The 26,964-nt window shown below is 36.4% G+C and overlaps 1 protein-coding gene across 8 annotated transcripts in view; it reads left to right on the forward strand.

The window, feature by feature from the left end:
• LOC105223255 (uncharacterized) overlaps window positions 1–22,882 on the forward strand; it is a 76,376-nt gene extending 53,494 nt beyond the window's left edge. For 7 of the 8 annotated variants that reach the window (XM_049455982.1, XM_049455979.1, XM_049455978.1 and 4 more), the window contains exons 11-13: window positions 16,975–17,069; window positions 17,253–17,495; window positions 17,696–22,882. In XM_049455982.1, coding sequence (XP_049311939.1) covers window positions 16,975–17,069; window positions 17,253–17,495; window positions 17,696–18,293 — 936 coding nt within the window. In that variant the 3' untranslated portion in view covers window positions 18,294–22,882. Of the gene's footprint in view, window positions 1–7,262; window positions 8,760–16,974; window positions 17,070–17,252; window positions 17,496–17,695 lie in introns of those variants that run through there. The other variant, XM_049455984.1, reaches the window with a different exon arrangement.
• The last annotated feature ends 4,082 nt before the right edge of the window (window positions 22,883–26,964 follow it).

The raw sequence follows: 26,964 nt of genomic DNA on the forward strand, positions 1-26,964 counted from the left end.
AAGGATCACTGAAAACCATTTTGAAAAATCGTTTGAGCCTAAGAAAAAGAACGCACGATTGGTTCCAAAATCACTCTACTTTTTTTTAACAAACGTCGCACTAACGTCTGTGAAACGATGCATTCAGACTAACAGGATATCATGAAACGTATTATTACTGACGATGAGTCTTGGTTCTATGCATACGACCCGGAAACAGACGATCAATCGACAGAACATCGTGGAAAAGGTGAGCCCAATTCGTCAAAGCAGATCAAAAATTAAGGTTGACAAATTTTTTACACCTCGGTAATCGGGTGTAGTGTTCTCCGAATTCCCTCCGACCGGCAAACTGTTAATAGTGAATACATTTGAGTGTTATGCGTCGTTTGCGTGAAGCTATTCGTAAAAAGGGGCCGGAATTATGAGACGACAATTTTTGATTTTTGCACCACGATGAAGCATCGTCATATACTGCATTAACTCTTCGTGAGTTTTTCGCCAAAATTTCAACAAATATCGTTTCACAACAACTGTATTCTACTGAATTTCAACAAATATCGTTCCACAACCACTGTATTCACCTGATTTAGCTCCGTGTGACTTTTGGCAATTCAGCAAACTCAAACGACCGCTCCGGGGATATCGTTTTGAGTAAATTGAAGACATTACACGTGAATCGCTACGCGCATTGAAGGTTATTCCAGAATTGATTTTAACAACTGTTTCGACGATTCGAAAAAACATTGCAGCAAGTGTATCGGTTCCAAGGATTATTACTTTGAAAAGGACGACATGGATTTTGAAGAATATATTAAGAATATATGAAGAATATATTAAGGATTTTAAAAGTCTGAGCAAGTCTTACTATTTTTTGCTCATAGTATAGGTTTTTTCTTGTTTTATTATTTTTTTTGAATATTTCGGGTGGTATAGCGATGATTTCTGACCGACTGCTTGCTTAAAGAATAATAATAAAATATAGTCCGCCGATTACTGGTGTGATATTATAAACCTTCAACCAAGAAATAAAGGAAATTAAAGCTCAAGTTCTTGATGACGTGTCAATGTGATCTTTTTTCCGCATTTCCTTGGAAATTTCCATTACCAAAACTGCTCTGAGTGATAAGCTAAACTATTTTTTGAATTTGTTTTTTTGTAATAGTCAAAACACTTTTTAAGCACATTGAAAAGAAAAACTAGGATATTTCCAAGTTACACGAGATCTCTCCGACGGCGTTCAAAATGTTCCTCATCTGGTGCAGTGATTTCGGTCATCTCCGTGAATGAAATCTAACCAAAAATATTTACCTATAGAAGTGATTGTGTGTATGACCTTAGGTCGATAATAAACAGAAATTTACAAACTAGTGGCATTTAAAAAAAATTATAATTTTTAACAAAATTTTGGTTGTTATTCAATCGATTTTGATGTTTGCTTAGATCAAAAACTGGTAGTTCATCGTTTTGAGAACTACATATATACCTAAAAAACATGAAGAAAAGATTGCTAGTGATCAGTTCATTTGTTTCCAAGTAAATACGCAAGCAAATTCGAAAAATTCTCTCTCGACAATAACGCGTTTAAAAATGAGCTGATGGTTCAGATTGAACATTTTAAAAGACTGTCACTCAAAATCTATTTGCGGTTTAAAATTTTAATATCTTAGTTTGAAAGGTATAACTTATCAAAATTTAATAACTCGCTACTTGAGAGATTTCACAGTAGGTGTATGCCATTATGCCATTAAGTATACCAAGTTGGCGCACCCTGTATATGCATATATTTGTACGTGAACTGTAAATGCTTATCAATCATACATTAGAGCAATGAAATCGATTCTTAAATAAGTATTAGCATTAAATAAATGAAATCAAACTAAACGCAACAGTGTTGCCAACTCACCAAACACACCATGCATACGCTAGTAGCCAATTTAGTGTAGAAAGTAATTACGAAACACTAGTATGTACTTTGCAGTAGTTAAGCAATATTTAGTAAGATAAATTGTAAAAAAAGTGATGTAAAGACTTTTGCATGAACTTAAGTACTAATTTTGAATTATGTGAGTTTGAAAACTAATTTTCGTTTAACATTTTTTAAACATTATTTGCACGTTTGTTTCACCGTAGCTTATAGCAAAAGAAAATGAGAACAAAAAAAATAAATATTCTGCTAAAAAAGAGATAAAAAAAGTGAAATATTGAAATATTGAAATTTTGAAATTTTGAACTCCGCATTTGCTGAAATTTGTACTAAAGAGTTTTCGTATCGAACAAACATGCCAGCAATACCAACACACATACACGTTCATATAAGTGGAAAACACAAATAATGCAATTTTACATACTCACACAACTATATATACACACACAACTGTATATACACACACAACTATATATACACATATATAACTATACACACACACACACCCAACTGTATAAACACACATATCCATACATATTTCTTTCAACAAATTTTGGTGTTGAAAATTTATGACTATCCATTATCAACGCTTTGCATTTATTTTTAAGTGCCGTTAGCCATTGAAATAAAAATTTTAATAAAAGTATATAAAAATAGCGTTTGCGCCCCTTGCAGCTTACAGCATACAGCTTACAGCACTCGCATTAGCGCGAAAAAAAGCTGCTGGCACTTAAAAGTTACCTCTTTTTTTTGGTGCTAAAGCCTTCACCATTATTTCAGATATATATTGAGTGTACTGAAAAACATACACATAACTACAAAAATTCAAAAAATAAAATTTATTTCCAGTAAGGCAAAACACCCTAAGGCTTCTTACAAGCATACAATTTGTAGTCATTGGTGGGGCATATCACACACACATCCATACATACACATAAATCTTTGATGTATTTCATTTAGCAATGAATAGAAAGCGCCCTTAAAAGCATTGGCCTTGAAAATTGCGAAATTTATGTTATATATGCTAGGCCACAAGCTGCCACAGTTCGGCAACTTAAAATAAATTTATTTCTTATTTTTGGAAGTGGCATGCAACATGAGCGTGTTTCCTTACATTCAACATTGGCAAATGGCAAATGTAACTTTAACCTCAATGCAATAGCGGAGTAATTAACCTAAGTGATATTGTTGTAAATTTGTATATATGTAGGAATGTATGACAAAAACACAATATTTCTCTAACTTTGGTTGAAAGGTGGATTTTCGGCTGTCAATGAATTATTTGACGCGGAGTTGAGCTACAAGCTGCTCTACTACTTTTACCGAAACCTTCATAGCACGCCAGTTGTTCGTTCGTTTCGCCGGCGCCCACGCGTTTTCGTCACAAATAAAATCGACTGTGCTCAATTGTCTACTCAATCAAAACTAGAACGCATGTTATGAGTGAATCCATATTATATTTCAAACTGATATTGCTTTCAATATTAACTGAAGCAAAGTTGATTAAATTTTCGCTGAGATATGTAGCTGAGTGAGGTATTATTTTAGATATAGATCCTTTTACTTACACGCATATCTTAAATAAAAATTGTCGGATATAACACCAAAATTTGGCTGTGGAATGTCATATCAATGATTTTTCTCTTTAGAACATCTAACTTGTCTTATATCGTGAAAAATCCAACTCGTAATTGATATTTGAGGTGAGAAAGGTGAGGTTGAGGTGGTAAAAGGTGTTTTAGACATGTGGTTTTTAAACACAAATAAAACGCTTATAATTTAATGTTATTGTCAAGAATTTTACTTTATTATAAAATAAGGGTTTCTCATTATGCTTTAAAAATGATTTCTGGTAAAAGACTAGCTCGATAAATTCCAGCCGAGAGGCCATTTTAGCAGCAATTGGGGACGTATGTCAGCAATAACGCACCAAATACTCTCTTCAATTGTCTCGAGCTTATCTGCACAGACAGCGACATCAGACATGTTAAATCGCACGATCTTGGAGGCCTCACCACAAGCTCACCACGCGAGATAATGCGTTGACTAATAGCTTCCTTGAATAAACTGAATATTTCGTACGCTGTACAGTATGTAACGCCGTCCAGTTTGAAGCAAAGGTCCTCCACATCACACTCTCTAATTCAGAAACGAACAAGTCTTTAATCATGGTACCATAGCGTTCCCCTTTGACTGTAACATTATGAATAAAATTTTCTTTCAAAAATCGAGACCAATGGTCATCTCGTTGCCATTCGAATTTGATTCTTGGACGAGATTCTTACCGCAAAACATGATTCCTCTGCAAAATCCATAAAGTGAATGGACACAGTTCCAATTTTCGCATGCGAATATAGATGGACTCATTCGGCCCTTCTTCGAAAGTCTACTTGACAGCAAAAAAAAGTCTTCGGTGCGCACTGCACAGCGTTTCTAAGGTTGCCATTGTCCGATAGAGTAATACTTTCAATAATCGTTTCTAATTTCATAAATACTAATATAAATGTGGTGTCTTATGGGATAGTAGTAATAATTGGTTAGGTTTTAATTAGTGCCGCTTGTTAATATTAGCATTTTGCATTCTCATTTCCTGAAGTGAGTGCTATTTTTGTTGTTTACAATAAATTAAAATATGCTTCTCGACCAAAAATTGGAAATAAATCCCGAACATTTTCAAGCTATTATTTTATTAATTTTCGAAGTGGATTAACTCCTCTTACTTAATTCAATTCTTGTATGATGAATTCAATCGAAGTCGTAAATCACTCCAAGACCAATCTTTCCAAGATCGTACAAAATCTGTTGTTGTTCCAGAAACTATTAATGCTGTGAGCAAACTGATATCGCAAAATCTTCATCTAATCTATCGTGAGATTGGGATAACTATGGGCATTAATAGACATACATGCATATTGCTTGAACATTTGACTGTAAACAAATTTGTTCACGTTGGATACCACACAATTTATTAAAGGCTCAAAAAAAGTCTCGTATCGATTGGTCGAGAGAAATGTTCCCAAAACACGATTTCAGAATAAGCCGAATCTAGCAAAAGCTGTTCGCGCATGAATCACTTCCAAGCAAATGGTTGCCTGTTTTTTGGAAAAACTAGACATTTCGCAATAACGCTCATTGGAATAATAGAAAAACTAGAAAATAGAACAGTAAATTCTGAACGAAACATAGTTTTTTTACCAGTTGTCTTTCAAGAAACCAGGAAAAACAAGCGACGAAGAAGGATCACTCTTCACACCCGCAATGCTAGTTTTCACACATCGATTGAAGCTATTGTATTTTTGAGCACTCAAAACATCCATTTGATGAGTATACTTTGTATAGTTCTGACTTTGCACCGAATGACTTCTTTTTATTCCAGCATGGAAAGAAATAAACAAAGAGATCAAAGTTTTTCGACACCTGAAGAGGCCGTTGATGCTTTTAAAAAGACTTATCTCAACCAGACTGAAAAAAGTGCTTCGACAATTACTTCAAACGCATGTAGAAGTGCATTGGTGATAAGCACTCCCTGGTCTTATTATCCAAAACTGGATAATATTTTACAATAAAGCGATTTTCGATGTTTAAAACTTTTTTTGTTCTAAAATCTCGAAATATAAAAGGCAACCTAAGTATACGTTTAAAAAACAATAGTAAACTAGTTGTGTTATTATCTCAGGGAGACAAACAAATAGACCATTTTTCTCTTATTTCCGACAGAAAATGTCAAATTACCACTATAATCTCCAATTCTCTAATCCACGCTTGCCTGTCTGTACACACTCGAACTAATCTCTCAGTTTTTCAGATGTCAATCTGAAATAAAAATCTGAAAAAGGCATTTTTTTATTATTTTTTTTCTAAAGGCAAGATATAAATCTGCCTTAGATTTTATCATTCCAAGCACTGTTATGTATTCTTAATTTCCGGCTAAGAATTCATTTTCAACAATTTCTCTAAAAAGAAGATAATTTTGTATAAAATACATGAAGCTTAAACTAACTGTCTTGAACGCAGCTTCCTCCAGCGAGTCTTGAAAAAATTCTACAGCAATTTCTTGCCAAACAATCAGAGCTGACACAATAAATAAATAAAGCGTGGAAATGTCCGCTCAACTGCACTCATATTTAGCTTGGCAGCAATTTGACTGCTCGCGTGTGGGACGTACCGTTCCCCTGACAACGTGTCAGGTGCTGACATGAAAAGGACAAACCATTCACCGCTGTAAATGGGTAACTTTTTATTATTTCACACATGCAGCCTTGTCTGTCAGTCATTGGCTGCGGGCCTTGCTGCCGCACGCTAGCCAGCTCAGCCACGCTGACTGTGCGTATATCTAACATGCGTGTGTCACACTCTGCTGAGAAGATATTCGATTCATATGAGCGTTGGTAAACTAATACCATTAGTTACTGTAGCTTAGACCACCCCCCTCCGCCGCCGCTGCGTCAATGCCTCACGCTTTCACTTCACTGCATCTCGCTTCACTGCGCTTTACACACACGAGCACACACACACACACACCAATGTGTTAGGTTTCTTTTATGTATGAATGTAAGTAAGTAAGAGTTGATGTAACGTAGCTGCTTTAAATACGCATTTTCATTAATTCTCTGCAACATTGTCGGGCAATTTTTTCTCATCACCACACACCACTAATGAATGTTGTCATAACTTATGCTATTTACATGCTGATGTGTAGACAAATGCGAAGGCGCGTGTGTGACATCCAATCCAAACCCAACGCCGGCACAGCCTTATCTTGTAGCCATTGTAGCCACCCACTCACAAGGCACTCGCACACATGCAAACCTGTGTAGAGCGCATAGCACAATTGAAGTCACCTCCATGAAAGTGATCCTCCCGCATTGCTATGGAAACCTTATTTATTCTTTTGTACTCTTTTTTTCTGCCTTTCCTTACTTTTTTATACTTCCTACGCAGAACACGCGCACACAGACACACTGACACACCGACACATGCATAAATTGCTAAGCTAACTAGAATAGAAGTATAAATTCACCATTCACCATTATACAATAGAAATAATGCAGTTTGCATAAAGACACGTGCATACATACATATGTACCAGACTTGCGCCAGTTGTGCGTATTATATGATTATATGTATGTGTGTGCGTGTGTGTGTAGTTGCCTAAGTACCATTAGTATTATAATAAATTCCTTTTGCTCCTCCTGCTCCCGCTCATGCCAATTGTGTGTTGTTATTGATGTGTGAACACCAACAAACCAAACCATGTGTACGCTCGCTCACTCTCTATATCGTCTCTCGTATTTCGTATTTCGTCTTTCGTCTCTCGACTGTGCTCTTCTGTTCTCTGCTCTGCTCTTATCCGCAGGAGATACCATTGCCGCACGCCAGCGATATTTATCACATCGATTCGTTCATCTGGGATGCACCCAAGACGGCGATATTCGTTGGCTTGCAAAACGATTACATGTCCGAGCACAATTGGCAATTGCACCAACAGCAACAACAGCAGCAACAGCAACAAGTCTATATGCTGCAGCAAGCCCAACAAGCACAGCCACACCCACACGGCAGCCAGCAACAACTCGATGACAATGGCAATTGTAACGGTCAAAGACAGATCCCCAGCCAAAGCCAAAGCCAGAGCCAAAGTAATGGCGACGGCAGCACCAGCGGCGGCAGCGGCAGTGGCAGCGGCAGTGCCTTCAATAGCCACTACAGCAATCATAGAGGCGGTGGCGGCGTTGGCGCCTACGTTGGCTGCCACACAACCAGCAAACAGGATGGCAATGATAATTTATATATTCATGGCTTGAATTGTGATAACGCAAATGGTTCCTGTTCCGCATGCACTTACCAGCCGAACGTCGTCAATTTCAATGACGACGAATTCGTTATTGTAACTAATCGAAATGGCAGGGAATATCCGTTAGGCGGCGGCTGCGGTGCCGGCGCCTATCCGCCCGAGCTTCTGGCCAACAGCTATGGCTATGATGTGACACCGGTTTCAACAGATTCAATTACTTCCTCTAAATCATCACCGACAACTGCCACCAACTAAGCCAACAAGACAAATCAAGCGCGCCGATTTGCGCAACACAAGTGTTAAATGCGGGCGACAAGAAAAAAAAAAAGATGGAAAATTTAGAAATACGTACTGCTAAAGAAATTTAAAGATAACAAATATAAAGAAATAAAAAAAAAATTAGAAAAAAATATTTTAAAAAAAATTAAAAATTGAAAAGAAATTTTAAAATAATTTTAAAAATTTAATATAAATAAAAATAATAAAAGAAAAAATTATTATTAAAAAAATCTATTGAAACACATTTAAAAAATTTAAAAAATTAAAAATAATTTTAAAAAATTAAAGAAAAAATTAAAATTAAATATTAAAAAAATCTAAACCAACTGTCGTTTTATAAGCCATATAGCAGTGCATTCTAACAGTAAAAATTGCGTTGGAAAATATTTCGCCTAAGCAAAAATCAGAAATTTTAAAATAAAAGTCTATAAAGATTGAAAAAATATAGAATTAAAATCTAAATAAATAAAATAAAAATGAAATAAATGTAAATAAAGTAACTCGTCGTATTTCGTATCGCAAAATACCACACTAACAACTGCCTTTTCATTGCTAACGGTTATACCTTAGGGCACGAGGAGCTCAGCTGGCGCAGTGTCACCACTACACAGATTACTAATACGCACTGACTAACTTTGTTATCGAACTAAATACAATTAAGCGTTTATTTTCTGTGCATACAAACTGGCATATATGTATGTATGTAATTACTAATATTTATGGTGTTTAATTTTATTAACCTTTTTCTCCCTTATTACAAGAAATAATTTACAGTTACACTTTGAATATAACAAAAAATTACAAAAACACTTAGAACTATTTTAAATATTAAAATATTTTAAGATTTTAGTATATGTATAATTACATTTAAATCTAGAAAACGTGTATATAATGACATACATAACCCAAAAAGAAAAATTATATTAATATTTTTTAATATATAATTTTAACTTATGATACGAACATATATGTATTTTTTTAAATAATATAGGTAAGAGTACTTTTATATCCATTGTGTAATTAAAAAAAAAAAATACTTAGAGTAAAAGTATATTAAATTTAAGCGTAAATATTTCTAAATTTATTAATTTTGCTCTAAATAAGCTTTATTTTTCTATAATATAGGCAGCACACAAGCCCAATAGCAAGAATTTCATCAGTTATAAGCAAAAAGTAGACTAAGTACGACATCTTGCTTAATGGCAGAAATGTCTACTTGGAGACAAGCGAACTAATGGAGACCGAATGTAAAAATAATACTAAACACAGATTTTCATTTTTAGTACAGAACCAGATTTTATCTAAGAACCTTGTATCCCTTCCAATGTTAGCTCAGAGAAAATATAATCTATGTTAGATAACATATTGATCGATTTTATCAATATTTAACATAAAATCACATTATATATTGCCTTGGAATAGTATCTTCTAAATTTATTGAGATATCGCCCATGTTAGTCAATATGAATGGCATTCAGTTAAAGAGGGGCAAAATAAGTAAGAATGATATTCCTGCTCTCAATTGGTTCTTATAGAACGATAACTTCAGTTCCACCGAAGCTATAATACCTGTCACAAATATTGCTTCCTTGAACATAATTTCAATCGTACAGTTGGTATGGAAGCTATACGCTATAGTAATCCCATCTGAACAATTTCTTCGTAGATTACATTGTTGGCTTCGACAATAATCCTTGCCACATTATGTTATAAATACCTCGTCAAATGAAAAAGTTTTCCATGTTGACACTTGATTCCTATCGTTCAGTTTGTATGGCTATTATATGCTATATTGATTCGATACCGTTCGTTTCAAAACATTTCGAACATTTCAGATCGATATCTGAAAAACTGAGGGACTACTTTGCCTATTTACTGAAAATTAGACATATAATACATATATTTTCGTGTCAAATAAAACTGTTTTAAACATAAAGACTTTAGTTTGATCATCAGTCTGTCCGATATCGATAGTTCCGACAAATGAGCAGCATTATGGGGAGAAAGGGCCGTGTGCAGATTGTGATGCCTTAATAACTGAGAGACTTGTTTGCATATGTATTGATGAACAGCGGACGGAGTTCGATGTATGAGTAGTAGGAAAGATGTGTAACAATTCCCAGCATTTTTTAGAACCATATGTCCTAGTTTTGTTTTCATATTATCGCACAATATACGTTTGTGCTATCGATTATACAATAAAATAAGGTGACGAAATTCAAAATGATGTTTAAGAGAAAATAATCATTGTTGCAATCCGATTGAATCGCATTATGAAATTACTACGTACCAAATTTGGCTGAAATTGGTCGAGAAATTAATGTTTAGTGTTGTTGTTTTTTGTTTGGTTTCGGAGGAGAATCTTCCACTCTTTCATTTTCGCCAGCTTTGTGATTTATAACGTTGTCAGGTGTCATCTTTTGGTTTATTCTTTTCGAAAAGGAGGAAAAGATATGCTCGGCGCTTTCATTGGCACTGCAGTACGAGTATAGTGAACATTTTGTGCCGTAATCGTGGTCGAACCTGTGCAGGTAGTCCGTTAAAAATTGCGTCAGATAAAAGTCTGTCTCTCCGTGTTATCTCTCAATCCTGGCTGGTGCGTTCTTAACGAGCCTATGCGTCCATCTTCCATTTTCTCCCGCGTCCCATTATCTTTACCACTCACACACACGTTAGACGCCTACTCATAGCTTTAGTTTTTTGGTAGGCTCTACTTAGCTCTAAGGCCATTACATCCAGCGACATAAAACCAGATATGATACTGGCCGCTTCATGTGAGACCACTGCCTTTGCCTTATTGGCATTTGTTTTTTGGCGCAGTGCTCTTCCCCTTATAGGACAATCCGTGTACATCAGTGTTGATTGGCTGACTTTAGAAGATCTCTCCTACTTTAGCTACGGCCACTAGTCTTAGCGGTTATTCTTGACAGGACCGTTGTTGGCAGGACAGTTTTTTCTCCGACTGTCAGACAGATTCTAACTACTAATTATCTTTAGCACATTTTTTTTTTGTTATATCGCGAAAAACAGCGCTTGGCCGGTTAAAATTCGGGCCAATTCCGGGGGGTAGAACCAGCTGTCGTGGGAATTGATCCTTAGCAAATATTCTGGTGTGTTTCTTGGCTTCAGAGCTTTAATATATTTGGCCAGGATGCAGAATTGAAAGCATTTTCAACGTCAAGTATGACAACTGTGCGTCATTTTTTATCCCCTTGCATCCACCTGGTTCCCTCTATGGTTTTGGCCGAAATGTTCGACAATTTTCCGACTCCGACTATGATAAATCGATGCCTCATGAAACCAAATTGAGTTTCAGACAAGCTCTCCTTCTAGGCGACATTAAACATGTGCAGATCAGCCGCTCCAATATTTTAGTCATCGCATCGATCATACAGAGCGGTCGATAGGTACTCGGCTTGCCCGCCGGTTTGTTTGGTTTCTGAAGGAGAACCAGGTGATGCTTCTTCCATACCCTGCTTAATGTTATTTTGAAACAGCCGAATTGTATAAAAAGGAAGACAGCAAAGATTCTTAAACAAGAAAGAGAAAACTTTTTGTAAACAACGGAATCCGACTTAGAATTAGGTTTATATAAAGGTAATATCAATAACTATATCAATGTAATAATATAGAATAAGCTTTTCACAAGTTTGTGACTCTGTACTGAAAAGTAATTAATCTACAAGCTTTACTACAAATTCCTGAAATAGAAAAAAACATATGAGTTTGCACACTTTCAAAAAAACTATTAATATTAAGTGGAATTATTAGCCAATTTTGATTAGATCAATTAAAAAATCATTTTGTTTGCATCCATCACACCAATCTTCAACAGGATTTTGAAAAATTCTCAATTTCCATTTTCACTTAACATGATTAGTTATTTTGAAGCATGAAATATTGGATTAAATTCACTTCATTTCGCCTATATCCAGATGAAAGTTAACGGAAATTGCAGGGAAAACATGAGCAGTTGCAATTGCATTTACTCCCGTTGATTGCTAGGTATGTATAGTACGAGTACATATTGACAGAAAAGAAAACTACAAAATCAAACATTTTGCCAGTGCAACCTGTTGAGTCTTACCGAAAATGAACATTTGCAATTTCTGCCGCAAATAATTGTGCAAGCACATGTTGCCTATGAGATTACTTATACATTAGAACTAGAAGGCTTCTCTACTGGTATGGGTTGTGTTGTTCTTCGCTTGTTGTTTAAGAAAAACAATTAAGCATTAGTGACGATCAAAGAGATACCTAAGGCAGCACATGAAGTAAATTTTCTTGAGAGGTGAATACTAATTTATGAAAATAAAGAGGCTTACTGCTTACAGCTTAGAACTAGTTCATGCTTAATAGGATGATAGGATTGAAGAAAAAGGATTAATCCAAAAACAGTATCAAAGAAAGATCTAGTACGCTGGAAAATTTCTAATATTTCCATTTGAAAAGGAATTCTAACAGAAATATTTTTGGAAAGAGTTACCACCTGTTTAAAAACTTGTTTTTCATATAATGTGATGACCAACGAATTAATATAGGTTTTCTTACAAAATTACACTTATAGTTGATACTATTTTTTAAGATAGTTTGGTAAGGGTAGCCAGTTGTCTTTTTATTGAATTGATAAAATAAATCACAAGACTACTTAAAGGACATACATATATCAAAAGTATTTGTAACTATGCTATTACTGAAGAAAGATTATTGGAAAGAGTTGCCAACTATTTATGATTTTTTTTCAATTGAATTGCTAAAATAAATTGAAAGGCATAAGCATGCAAATTAAATATTAAATTATTGGCATGATTCCATAGCATAGATAATACAATTGATTGGGTTTAGGGTAAAGTGGTATTCTAATGAGCCACGCATAGACCAGTTTGGTCCTTTGCGATATCAGTTGAGTTCAGTTACTAGGACCTCTTTTCCTTTCCTCCATCCTTTAGGCTGTCTGCCCTTGACGCAAAATTCTACAAACTCTGCGGGTCCATTTTCGATACCTTCTTCAGTGAATCATACCGTGGGGACCCCAGATGCTTACAGCATAGTCTTGCCAATGCGGGACAAGTGAACAAGAGATGCTCCATTGTTTCCCTAGTGCCTTGCTTGGCGTTTGTCGCCATCAGACAGTGACCAGTTGGTATACCGATCATGTTCCTATCATCTCTTTTATAAAGTGCCAATAGAAATTTTGTGTACTTCCGATCTACCGTTTGGACATCTCCTTTGCAGTTTTGCTCGTAGCTCGTTCAATCGGGCTTGGATTTTCTTTACCATGCTTCTGTTCAGATCATCGTATAGACAATATATGGGGAATCTTGTTCACTATTTCATTGCCCTCAATGCCTTTGTGGCCTGACACCCAGTAGAAGTGAAGTAGCTTGTTTCTGGGAACACTTTCACTGCTGGTCAATATGCGATACGAGGTTACTGGGTTGAATACTGCTTGGCTGTCTACGTAGATGTTGACTGCAGGTGCATTAGAGCCCAACTCCGCGGTTTTCGCAATAGCAAAGACCTCAGCTTGAAATACATATATTAGGTTATCAAAAAAGTCTTGCGGTATTTTTATTAAATTTTATTTTTTTTTATTTTATTTTTTATTTTATTTTTTTATTTTTTATTTTTATTATTTCTTTCGACCTATTCAGCGATTTTATCGCAATTTTCGACGACAGGCCTTCCGGAGCGTGGCGCATCTTCGACCACCTCTACACCAGAACGAAAACGTTGAAACCATCGTTGTGCGGTGGAAATGGAAACTGTATCGGGTCCATAAACTGCACAAATTTTATTGGCGGCTTGAGATGCATTTTTGCCTTTGTCGTAGTAGTACTGTAAAATATGCCGTATTTTCTCTTTATTTTGCTCCATGTTTGCGACGCTATAACTCACGAACGACTTAAAAGAAACGACAATCAATCAAACACGTGTTAGCGCGTGAAATGTGCTTTCAAAAAAGGTATAGCATCACGTGCTTTCAACGCCAACTAGCGAAAATACCGCAAGACTTTTTTGACAACCCAATACTACAGTATATACATATATATACAGTACATATAATGCATACTAGTTATAATGAGTTGATACATAATACATAGTATAATGAGTTCAGATAAGGATGCCTGCTATATGCACTTAGCCCTGCCATAAGTTCTGTTATAAGTTCAGGTGCTTAATAAAATTAAATTACAACTTATTTTTTAATAAAGTTAGACGGCAAATCATCAGGATGGTTTTAAGCCACTACTGGACACTTTTTGCTTTGTGTGCTGGAACAGAATTTTGCTCGAAGATCCAATCCTCATATCGAGATTATTGCTTAACCGTTTCACCACACCTTCTATAATATCCTGCTAATATACTTTAGGCATTGTTTTAACCCCTGTTCCACAGAAGTGAAGAGGTGTATCGCCTTTACAGCAGACTCATTGCCAAACCTTTACAGTAGCTGGATGGTCTCCAAATTGAACCATTGAGAAAAAATTTTTTGGTCTTTAAATGTTATTGCGTAGATTTTGTCGCTTTGCTTATTAAAATCTTCTTCGACAGTGAAATTTTTTCATCTGTAAAAATAAAGATTACCAGTTGACCAACGGTTGGCTTTCATGCAGAGATCATCTCGAATATGTCTTGACATTGACGGATCGATATATCCAATTCCCTTGAAATAATTTTCTGTTTTCTAAGGGGATTTCTGCAAATCAAAAAGTAATTTATGGCTATATTAATTCGAATTGAAATTAAATTGAATAAATAAAGAGAAATTTTATATATTCAATTAATCGAAAGGGCAATTATAGCGAGCGTTTCCGTTACAGTAAACAACTTTAGATCCTGGTGGTATCGTTTCTCACATAGAAAGGTGCGCAGAACTTTGTTTTAAAATACTTGCATACATTTTAAATTTGAATTCACTGAACTGCCCCAGGTTTTAGTGCCATACGACCAGATCGGCTTACCTTATAAATTAGCAACTTATTCCTCAGCCTGAGGCGGAATATTGGCGCATGTCTTTGTTGGTAACAACTGACCATATCAAGGCAGTTGGGGGCAATTTTTGTACTTGAGGGTATATACTACTTGTACGGAGTTTTCGGTGTTGATGCCAATATTCGATTTAGTGAGCCACGGCTCTAGAGCATTCAATTGCATCTGAAGTCTTCTGGGAGCAGTGGTAGAGTTGCCACTTGATGGTAGCAGTGCACTAACATGAGAATAGGCCGTTATTGTGGAGTAAGAGTTGAGTACTGGAAAGTGTGATGTATTTCAAATCCGACTCAGCATCACATTATCTAACGTAGAACGTCCGATTATGCAAGTAAGACTTTAGCAGCAAATAATAAGGCATGGGTAGTTTTTTCTTTAATTTGAATAATAGGCGTAGATGCCAGACTTTGTCAAATGTTTGGCAGACTCAGGGAACTTCGAAGAATAGTATTTATTATTTTCCATAGCATAAGTTATAAAGTGTTCTACCGTATTACATTGTTCACTTGCGCAATGAAATTTTCTGAAGACACACTGATTATTCGGAATAAACTGTTTGTCTTCCAACGACGGCAAAAGCCTGCCTAAAAATATTATTTCGAGACAATTAGCAGGAGGCTAATTTATCAATAACAATTGACCACATGTGCAGGTTTTCCGGGTTTGAGAATGAAAATAACCTCGGCACATTTCCATTGTAATGGGAAATGACAAAGTCTGAGCATTCCGCTTAAAAGCTTGATAATCATGCTGATTACGTTTTCGGGTAGCACTTTAAGCGCAAACACATTAATTCTGTCATAACTGATCTCCTCCTGCACTTCTACTGCATCTATTTCAGCAATCAGAAATTCCATTTGAAAAGCAACATTCAAAAAATTGCTGACATTGCTAGATCCATCACTAAACTTGTTAGGAGTAAACGTGTTTGGTTGGTGTGTGGCATACACCTCGGCTTTCTCCTCATTGGTCGTGCATCAATAAGCTCCGCTGTTTAAAATTGGTGGGCATCAAGATATCGGCTTATTGCTTTGTCTATTCACATTCCAATGATTGTTTGCTGGATCTCCTGACATCGCAGCAACCACAAACGCCTTTAGAGACTTATTGTGCAATTTTCAGAGAACATACTTCAGCTTTTTTGTGTCACGGTTTAGACGTGTTTTGTCACTAGAATTTCTACCAACTTGCCATGCATGCCGAAAATATTTCTTCTCTCTAAGCTTCGGCATTATTTCATTGCACCAGAGATGTCGGTCCTGCTTGCCGGCGTTCTGTGTGGTTCTGGCTTCTGGCATACTTATATGGCCAGCATTGTGTATGCTTCTGGTCAAGATATCCGCAGTATAATCCATATCCGCCTCAGAAACACTTTATTCTGAAAATTTTTACTTACTATATGCATTGTAGGCTTTGTAACAGAATTTGTTGCAGAATCAAGTACATATACATTTACATTATATTTTTATTTTTAAACCTAGTCATATATACCCCTTATCCATAATACATATTAAAGTTATTTAGCAAAATATAATACTTTTTACATACTAATATTATAGCTTTAATAAAAGGTTCAGGATAGCTGTTAATATATACCCATTTACATATATATTTTACCAATACAAGCCCAAATCCTTGAATACATTGGGTTTTTCTTTATCAAATTTACATATGTACATACATAGATATTTATAATGGAGAATTAATTTAGCAAAACTAATATTTTCTCATATTACCAGTACTATATTCAAGCGTAATTAATCTTGTATTACAATAAGAATAATAAATATGTTTATCCTTATGTATATATAATATGTATAACGGTATACTTGTAAGTGCGTTTTGCAATGGTTAACTCCTCCTCTGTTTGCTCCTAACAATATTGTTACCGAATGTCAAGTACAGTTATTTAATATAACATAAGAACAGCAAAACAAAGAATTTCGCCTTCAACAAAGAAGTAGCACATATTTAGACTCCATGGTTTGAATTAAATTTGCAGGAACACATACGTCAGTCGAAGGAGAGCAAGCTGAACGAGTTGGGCCGCAATTCGAAGGCGCGCTCAAGGGAAAATTTATCGAGCACAATGCCGAGGTAAGTTCCTACATACATACATATGACGGCGCAAATATGCCGTTATGTGCGATTGCAATTTGTAATATGCAATAACTCGCACGCATTGTTGTTGCGCATGCAATGTAATGCATTGTAATGCAATTTCTAGCGAGTACATGGCTAACTGACACATTTTCCCCTCTCTCTCGCACTTCTCCGCAGACCCAAGCATTCGCAGACATCGCTGCAAATACTTAACGACGCATCGAATCGCTATTATCGCGAGGTGGTGCCCATGTCGCGCGCCAGCAGCAAAAGCGATCTCAAGGAGCGTGAACACAGCATTCTGCGGCAACGCAACGACATCGTGGTACAGACGAGCTTCTGCGTGGACGACAACAGCTCCGAGGCGACGGTGGAGGCAGCGTTAGCGGCAAATGCCTGCGATATGGGCTGTCAAACGCGGTAAGACAACAGACACGAACATACATACATAATAATAACAACAATAACTGTAGCGGTAATGGAAACTTACACAAATCCACACACACACGCGTACAGGCGTAGTTGCATATTCATATGCATAACAGCATATTTGCATATTTGCACACTTGTCCCCAATGTTTGTTTAGCAATCAATGAGTTTCTCATGTCTCTGCTTGCAGCGAATCGCTCTTCGCCACACCGCTGATGCACCAGAACTCGATGGGCTCGCTAAAGGACAAGGCCAGTCTACATTCGCGTTCACGTTTCTCCACATTCGGCTACGAGGCCGCACAGCCGACGCCACCACCACCATCACAGCAGCCAGCTAGCGCCCATGTCGGCCAACTAACGGGACTAAATATACGCGACGCGCGGGAATACATTGAGATGCGCGAACGACATCCCGGCCCTAAGCCCAAAATGCCGCATATGCACCGCATGGATGCACTGCCGCCCACACCGCCCACGCCAGCTGCACCGCCCGAGATGTGCCACCATCATCATCAACATGCCGCGCACACGCATGTACACACGCAACAACAACAGCAGCCACAGCAATCACGCCAGCAATCAGCGCAGCAACAGCAACAGTTGTCGATGCAGTCATCCAAGGAGAGTGCGGGCGGCGGTGGCGGCAGGTCAACCGCAGCAGCAACAACAACAGTAACCACGGCGACATCAGCTCAGGGAAAAGGCAAGCCAAAGCTAAGTCAATCGACAGCTTACATAGACATTAGGAATTCAGCGCCGGATGTCATCATAATGACATCACATTGACATTTAAGTAACTCAGCGAAAATCACGCCATATCCACATGGGAGCGCACAACAGCAACAACAACACCAGCAACAAAAACGCATTAGCACACTCGAGCGACTATGGGAATGTGCTGGCAGCAGCAAAACGGCCAATGTCGGTGCTACGGAGCGCGAATTTGAGTGAAAAACGCACACGAATGAGGAAGTCATTTGGTTCGGTAAAGCTTTTAAGCGCACGGATGTGCCAACATATACCCGCACACACACACACACGTGCTCAATGTCAGTTGCTCGAAGTCACACAGCTTTCCTTATTAAATGCTTGATTTGCGAAAGGTTATTCGGCGCAATTATATTGAGGTTATGTTGGCGCAGGAAATCGATGAATTTCATTTTGCAACGCTTTAATATCATCAAACATGTATTATTAACCGAAAATATGTATATGAAAGTTCTATTTCTAATGTAACACTGTCCTTTAAGCCTAGTTTCAAGGCAAGTTTTAATTCAATTAATCGAGATTAATCGATTCATGCTTTAATGACTTGGCGGATTACCGTGTTTTACAATATCTAGTTGGTATTTAAAAATGTAATTAAGTTTTATCATAAAATTTTAATACCAAATTTATTACTATTTTATAAATTTTAGTGACAGTAGAAAATATTATATCATAATTAACAATTTTAGAAAAATCTAAATAACATGATTTTTAACACCTATAAGTTACTGCATTGCGGATCCGATTCAAAATAACAGTGAATATCTACGTGAAAGCTTTTTAAATTTTCCGCTGAACTTCGTCTCTCAATCGTGAATTTTCTCTAAATCTTATGCGTAATATTTTCCTACTTTTATGAAATACTCCACTTTTAGTTATGAGCAAAAAATAGTAAGACTTTGTTCGTAATTCTAAAATTCTTAATTTATTCTTCAAAATCCATGTTGTCCTCCTAGTAATACCCATCGACTTCAATACATTTGTGCTAACAAAACTAACAACAACATCCAATCCTCGAAACAGTTGTTAAAGTTAATTTCCGGAATAGCCTTCGATTGACTCAAAACAGTTTCCACGGAGTGGTCGTTTGAATTTGAGGAATAGCCTGAAGACTCACGGAGCTGAATCAGAAGAATACGATGGTTGCGGCACGATATTGGTTGAAAATTTGGTGATAATCGAAGAAAACTGTCAACATAATCTTGATTTTTGACCTGCTTTGACGTGGTTTTATCGGCTTCGACTCACTTTTGCCCCAATATTCGGCAGATTTAAATTATAAAATCTTATTATTTTTTAACCACAGTATAAGTTGAAATGTTCATGCGGTCAGGAAACGATTTCGAAACCCTGAAAATAGTATATAAAAGTTACGACATTTAAACTTTTTTCTCAAAAGTCTCTAAAGTAAAATAGGCAAATTTGCATCTCAATCAATCATACTAATCAAAAGTATTGAGAGCTACTGACAAAGCTCAACACACTTAAAATTTGTTTGTTGCAAATCATAGCTCTTAAATCACTTGCCGAAATGGGGTATTCAGCAAAGATACACATTAGGATGTGACCATCGAATAAAACTCGAGAAAAGGGATCAATGTTTAATCAAAATGGAAGTTGGAGGGGAGAGCTGTAATTAAATTGAAGGATAATATCCACTAGTTAATTAGAAAAATCGTTTTTCTTTTGTGGAAAGATATCGAACATACATATATTTGCGAATATTTTTCTATTATTGAAGTCGTCGTTTCATCGAAAACCAAAATTTTGACTAGTTCTCACCTGCATATATCTATAGTAATAATGTTTGTTTCTTGATTTTTTGATTTGACATAATTTTAAGCAAAAAATCTTCCACAGCTGCAATTTCCTCTGCACATTTTTTCGGAGGTTCTCCTCGAAATCGGCTACTGTATCAAGGAAATCATAATTTGTTCTAAATGAATAACCGATCATTAAAGCACATCAAATTCTGTAAACGCGGATTTTTTGTTTATATATAAAATTAAAATAACGCGGTTTCCTGACTTGCTAGTAGCATTTCTCCTACATATTATTATATCTTGAGCGTTCGCTGCAAACCCGAGAAGACTTAAGGAATTAAGTAGTTTTAGAAAACGATGTTAGGACGATTGTTGGAGGGAACGTGATCAGAAAAATTGTCAACGCTTTGACGAAGAAATATTCTTAAAAATTTCTCATATCTATATTTTTTTCATAAATATTTTAGTAGAATGTCTTTATAATGTTTTTCGTTCTGCAGTAACATATTACATGGTTTTAAAGAGTGGGGGAGGGAGAGCTTCAGGAGCGGAGTCTAAATCTCAATTAAATTACTCTAGGTTATATACATAAATAATGACAATGAACTTAAATACTTCCTAGTGAGATATTATTTGGAAAGTTGGGAGAAGAAAAATAAGAAAATTCCTACAACATACATATATGTTCTCTTCAAAAAAGTACAATGAAAGTATAAGTAGTCCTTGGAGCAAAAAACGATAATTATTTATATTAGACCAAAGCTATAACCTTTAACTTAGCAAATTAATTAGTACCCTCACGAGACCTGACCGTGTCGAAAAGTTAGGTTAATTGTTAATAAGAAGTTCAGCAATCTTTCTTTGAACCATATTTGTACTAGTTCATGTTACATAAAGAAAACGTTTTATTAATTCAACAAAACTTATAAAAAATTTTATATGAAACGCCAAATAGCGTGGAGCTCCAATAAATCATTTATACTTGTAGTTTGCAGGTAACGCCCCAGTTCCTTTGCTATTTAATAGAACCTGTCTTCGATTCGCGAAGCGTTGGAGAGTAGTGAATCGAACAAGTTGACCAAAACGTTTCAGTAAGCTCTAAGTTTAGAATCTTGCGTTGAAAATCAATAAAACAAAAGTACCAAAATTTAGAGTGAATATTTTCGTATATTTTCTTGCAACTCGTTAACTTTGTTATTGCTTTTGGATGTAAAGTTGCAAGCAGAAAAATGACGAATCAAAGTAAATGCAAACTATACCTAAATTGAGCTATTACCCTAATCTTCCAACCATGGATTGCATTATCTCTACACCTTTTACGAAAACTAAAGTTTCTCTCGCTATAACTATATATATTTAACTTCCTTATCTTCTATTCTTCTTATCTTATCTTATCTTCTTCTTCCATAAATAATTTAAAATTATTTGAAAAATGTTTAAATATCAGCGCCAACAGCCAGAAATGGGTCATAGACATAGGAATGAGCACTTTTTTGACCTACTAAATTTTTACTAACTCAACTATTTAATTTTTCTTAGATCGAACATATGTAATAGGGTGGGTCAGAAAAAGTTTTAAGAAATTTTCGTTTTAATTAGACAATGATTTCTTCAAATGCATTGAACATTGAAAAAAAAATAAGAAAAGATTCCTGTGTTATTTATGTGCTTAGCTAGGACATCGTAAACTACAGTCCGCCACTCGTTAACATTAATCTTAAGAGCTGAAACTTAACAGAATTTTTTTCGTCACTCGTACGATATTTTCAGGGGATTAAGGAAAAACACAAAAAGTTTTTTTTGGCCCGCTCTGATATGTATATATATTTTATTATATTTTAGAAATCAATATTGTGTACTCATTCGGTAATTTAATCATGCAAAATTACAAACACATATAACATAGTAATTGTAAGGCCATAACATAGCAACTAATATGATATTCGTAAAAAGTTTACTAATAGCGAATTTTCGAAGTGGTTTTTTAAATAAAAAACAACTTTCTACGAAATAAAAATAAAAGTTAGTGAAATATAATACATAAATAAAATAACTATAAACCATAATTTATAACTTTAAGTAATCAAACTTTCACTAGCTAACACAGAATTTCGCTAGGAAACTCGCATACATAGAAGCATCATGAAAAAATAAGCATAATAATTATTAATATCATTTTATACTAACAAATATAACAACAAAACTCTAAACAACGTTACAATAATTAATGCAGAATAATGCAGCGGAAAATTTAGAAATTTTCAAACTTTTTTAATACCGCAGCTATCACGTGACACATGTATTACTTTGGCATATTTATTTAGAGTTCAGTTGTTCACTTGTTTTTGTTGGCTCAGCATTTATAAAATGATATGAAAATATTAAATTGTAATTCATAACATTTACACAAGCAAATATGTGTTTGTGTGTGTGTAAATAAATGTTATGTCATATGTTATGTAAATATGTGTACATGAAAATAGTGAAAATGCATAAATCGCAAAACTTGTAAATTTCTCTTAGCGAATTATTGAGTTGAACTCCCCTAGAATAACTGTTAATAGCTACACGATTTCAAATAGAAAATAATAATTATGATTCTAAATAATTGAAATTAATGTATGTGGTGTGTAATTAAAAGATTTGCACAATGCTACACATAAGAATAAACAAATAAACAAACATATACACATTTGTAATAACAGCAGTAACTTAGCCTAATACATATGTATGACATGTATGTATATATGCATGTGCATGCAATATGCATATACCGTAATAAAAACTGTGTAAAATTAGCGTTTGTTAAAGTGCGATTCTATTTTGAATAAAAAACTATGAAACGTCAAAGTTTTGTAATTTCACTTCTGGGTATTATAGTCCAAATTAAAGAATTTTTTTAAACAGTGGTCATTTGGAATGCATTAAAAAGTAAGTTTTGAGTCCACAAAGTTCAGTACACAAGTGTTTGCTAAGAAAATTTGGAGCAAACGATTCCGCTCAAGGTTAGTCAAACACTACAAGCTACGATAAGCTGTTTAACCTCAACCTCTCAAAACTCCCTCAACCACCAGCGGGAATTTCTATCACCTCGTACAATGAAGTCGATGGCGTGTGCTCAAAATTAAATGGCTATCTCTACGACCTTTCTGGCTTCCTCGCTGCACGGAACTTAACACTCTCCCACACAAAATCCACAGCGATCATATTCACAAACTCGATGAAATAGTACAGACTTGACCTTAAAATTGCAATCGATGGCGCTAAAATTCTGACTGTCAATAACCCTAAGGTTTTAGATATGACATTCGACACCCTAGACATATATTTGATGTAGTATGTAATCTCACACTGCGATTGTTACTAAAGTACAGAGGCGCAACAAAATCCTCAAGTCGGTAGCCGGTAGCATATGGAAGAAACGTTGCTGACAACTTACAAGGCAATCAGCCGGCCGGTCCTTAGCTACGCCGAACCAATATAGTCGCCTGGATGCTGTGAAATGGAGACGAGAAAGCTAAAAACATGTCAGTACACTGCACTCCAGACTACAACGGGGTGCTTCTTAATATCTCCCATCGAACTTCTGAACAGTGAGCGTAGCATAATAAACTCCTCTTCAAGCAGTTTCTGCTGGTGTGTTTTCGCAGAAATCATCCCTACAGTCAACTGCTTGAAGCGGAACCGACTCCTAGGAGCATCAAGAGGTTCTTCCTCAACTACGTCGACGACATAAAATAATACTCGAAGTCTAGTCCGACAAACTTCAGACATGCACTGACCGTCATTCACAGAGGAGTCATTAACACCTTCCCCGACTCTTTCTCAGTGAATGGCGTACTTGGAGTCAAACCACCACTCATTGCAGACGACGAGCTCGCGGCGTCATTCTGGTTATTGTAGCAGGTTAGACTTCTACTTATCCAAAATTGGCCCGAATATACATATGTATGTCTAGCGTGCAACAAGACCCCGCTTGACTCTAACCATCTCTTTGCATGCCCAAGTAACCCTACATATCTGACACCCTTCTCCCTATGGTCCGACTCCTTCGAAATAACACATTTCCTTAGCCTACCATTGGATGACTTCGATGACAACTTATGTCAACCTTTTCATCCTAACGGGGAATAGAAAACCATTACAACAACAATGGTAAACCTGTGGGAATTCACTGGAGAGAAAAATTAGTGCCTGTGATAATTCCAGAAACTCGTGATAACTTTAAAACTTGCTTACAAATAAAAATAATGATTTTAATTCCCCTACATTTATATTGCATTGTTAGTAAAGTACGTTTAAACATTATTTTCCAAACGGAAGTACTAGGTATAGAGAAAACCAGTGGATGTCTATTGAATATCTACGTGAGAATACTCGTACACAAAGAAACCATACGAGTATAAATGGAAAACACGGCAGCATTGCTAGCTTTGTTGACACCACAGATAACTTTCAGCGACTGCTGGACAGATATAAGCTCACTAGCAGATCAACTCCTCTTGTCCATAATTTAAGTTACCAGTCAAAGGAAACGTTTCTCCAACGAAAAAGGAAACGAGTTGGCAAAGCTAGGAGCGCCTTTAAATGATTCCGAGGAGGTGTTCATGCCCGCTGGAAAAGATCAAAAGAGACGAACGATCTGTATTTCGAACTCAATAACAAATATGACAGAAAAAGAACCAAGGGACCTACTACAGCTCCTATTACGACACTGGGCTTTTGCAGAGCAAGTATGACCTCGCTAATAACAATATTTGCTGCAGCTGTAAGCTAGAAAGGAATACAAAAACGGTTTTCACTTTCTCTGTGAACGCCCAGCTCTAGCCTAGCCTGACACAAAATTCTGTAAAACCATTAAGCACCAAACCCCGAATGGTTGACCACAAAAAGTGGCACCACTCATACCTACCTATTTACTTAATTAAAAACTTTGCAACGACAATAAAAAACAAGAAAAAACGATAGTTTTGATAGTTCTTTCCATCCATGTTGTTTGATGTAAACAATATTTCCATACAACATGTCTGCGTCAAGATTTTTAGCATTACCGCATGAATGCTTATTGGACAAAGTCCAATGAAAACCCCTCCGATTGCGCCAAGATGAACTTTGCTTCGAATAAGTCGTACAGAATATCTTTGGCGTTCTACTCTAGGCCGCCCACGGAAGCTTCATTGATCCGGTGATAGAACGCAAAATTCCATAGGCTTTGCAGTTATCAGTGATTGCGCTATAATGTCCCTTTTCTGTGTGAATGCTCAGCTCCCTGAGCCTAGAGCTAAACTTTACGGAGAACTCCTTAGAGAAAGCTTCCCTACAATCTTCATTCCTAGTTTCAACCCATTCATGAAAAAGTGCACCGTAACTCTCCCCCAGCGACTCCCCCTCAACCACATATCTCTCGAAGGTATGTGAGCAGAGAAGAAGCCGGCAAGGTTAGCCTCTACGATGTAGTTTTCAGGAATGCAGTTGAAGGAGGAGAGAATTTCGGCATGACCTTGTTCGGACCACTTTGTATGCCCGGCTTCCCTGAACCTTAGAGCTCACTTCATAGCCATGTTTTACCACGCGTTGTACTAATTTAAGGTAAACTGAATTTTTCTTCACTTATAAAACAAAAAATTGTCAGGAAGGAACTTCCGAATTACATATAAACATAACCTACAGATAGATTTAGCTAAGATCTAACCCCAACAGCAATATCTTCAATACACATGAAAAAAAAATATTTCTGCTTCTAATGGAGATGAATAATGCCAGCTCTACTTGGGAAATATGAAAAATATTCCGGAAAAAAAATCTATAGAAAAGAGAATATTTACATTTCTATGTTTGTTGGATTACTAACACAAACTCTCATATTCTAATCCAATTCAGTCTACTTAGTCATAAAGTAACAATATTAACTCAAAATACTACTCCAAATTTTAAGAAATTTTCTTCTAAAAATACATCTAAAAACTCTTGATACTATATCCAAAAAACATCCAATCTTAAGTTATTTCAGCTTTTTCAAACTTAATCGTTTTCAATTAACCACTATTATAATTACATATACGAGGTTTGACAATTAAGTAATGAGACTGACCTATGACCTTGAAATTCCCTTTCTCTTTTTTCGGCGTCCCTCCCCTCTTCGTTGATATATGTACCGTCGCTCTAGCTTGTTTAGTTCGCCTGCTGCGTCAAGTTAAGTAGACGTGTGTTTGTAGTGTAAAGAAATCAAGACCAACGCGTCGCGATAAAATTTTGCACCAGATTGGGCGAATTAGCTTCGGAAACGTACGCTAAAATTGTATGAGTGTAGAGTGATAGTGGTCTTAGTCACGCCAAAGCTCACAAAGGTTGTTTCCGCGCGCCCCGCGCCCGCATGAGCAAGTCAAAAAAGCTCGCATGAGCAAGTCGAAGGTGAAAACGATGATTATTGCCAAAGAATTCGTTCCACCGGGGAAAACTGTGAATCATGTCTACTATTGCCAAGTACTCGAAAGATTGCGAAAACGAGTCAACAGGGTACGCCCAGACATCGCTCCTAACTGGATCCTTCATCACGACAACGCGCCGTGCTACACCGCCCTCAGCGTGTCCCATTATTTGAACTCTAAAGCGATCGCCGTGTTCCAACAGCCGCCGTGTTCGCCCGACATGTCTCGCTGTGACGTTGTTTGTTTCCTATTACAAGATCGGTGGTCAAAGGACCCCCTTGTGAGTCGATTCCGGACATGCAGGCGGCCGTGACGAGGGTACTCGAGGACATTCCAGTCGAAGCGTTCCAGAAATGTTACGGAGCATGGAACACGCGCTGGAATCGCTGTTTAGCTGCCCAAGGGGACTAATTTGAAGGGGATGGCAGAGTTTTAGAATAATTTTCAAATATACGGTTTTTATGGAAACCGTCTCATTACTTAATTGTCATACCTCGT

Source organism: Bactrocera dorsalis, chromosome 4, assembly GCF_023373825.1.
Source record: "Bactrocera dorsalis isolate Fly_Bdor chromosome 4, ASM2337382v1, whole genome shotgun sequence".
NCBI classification, from domain to species: Eukaryota; Metazoa; Arthropoda; class Insecta; order Diptera; family Tephritidae; genus Bactrocera; species Bactrocera dorsalis.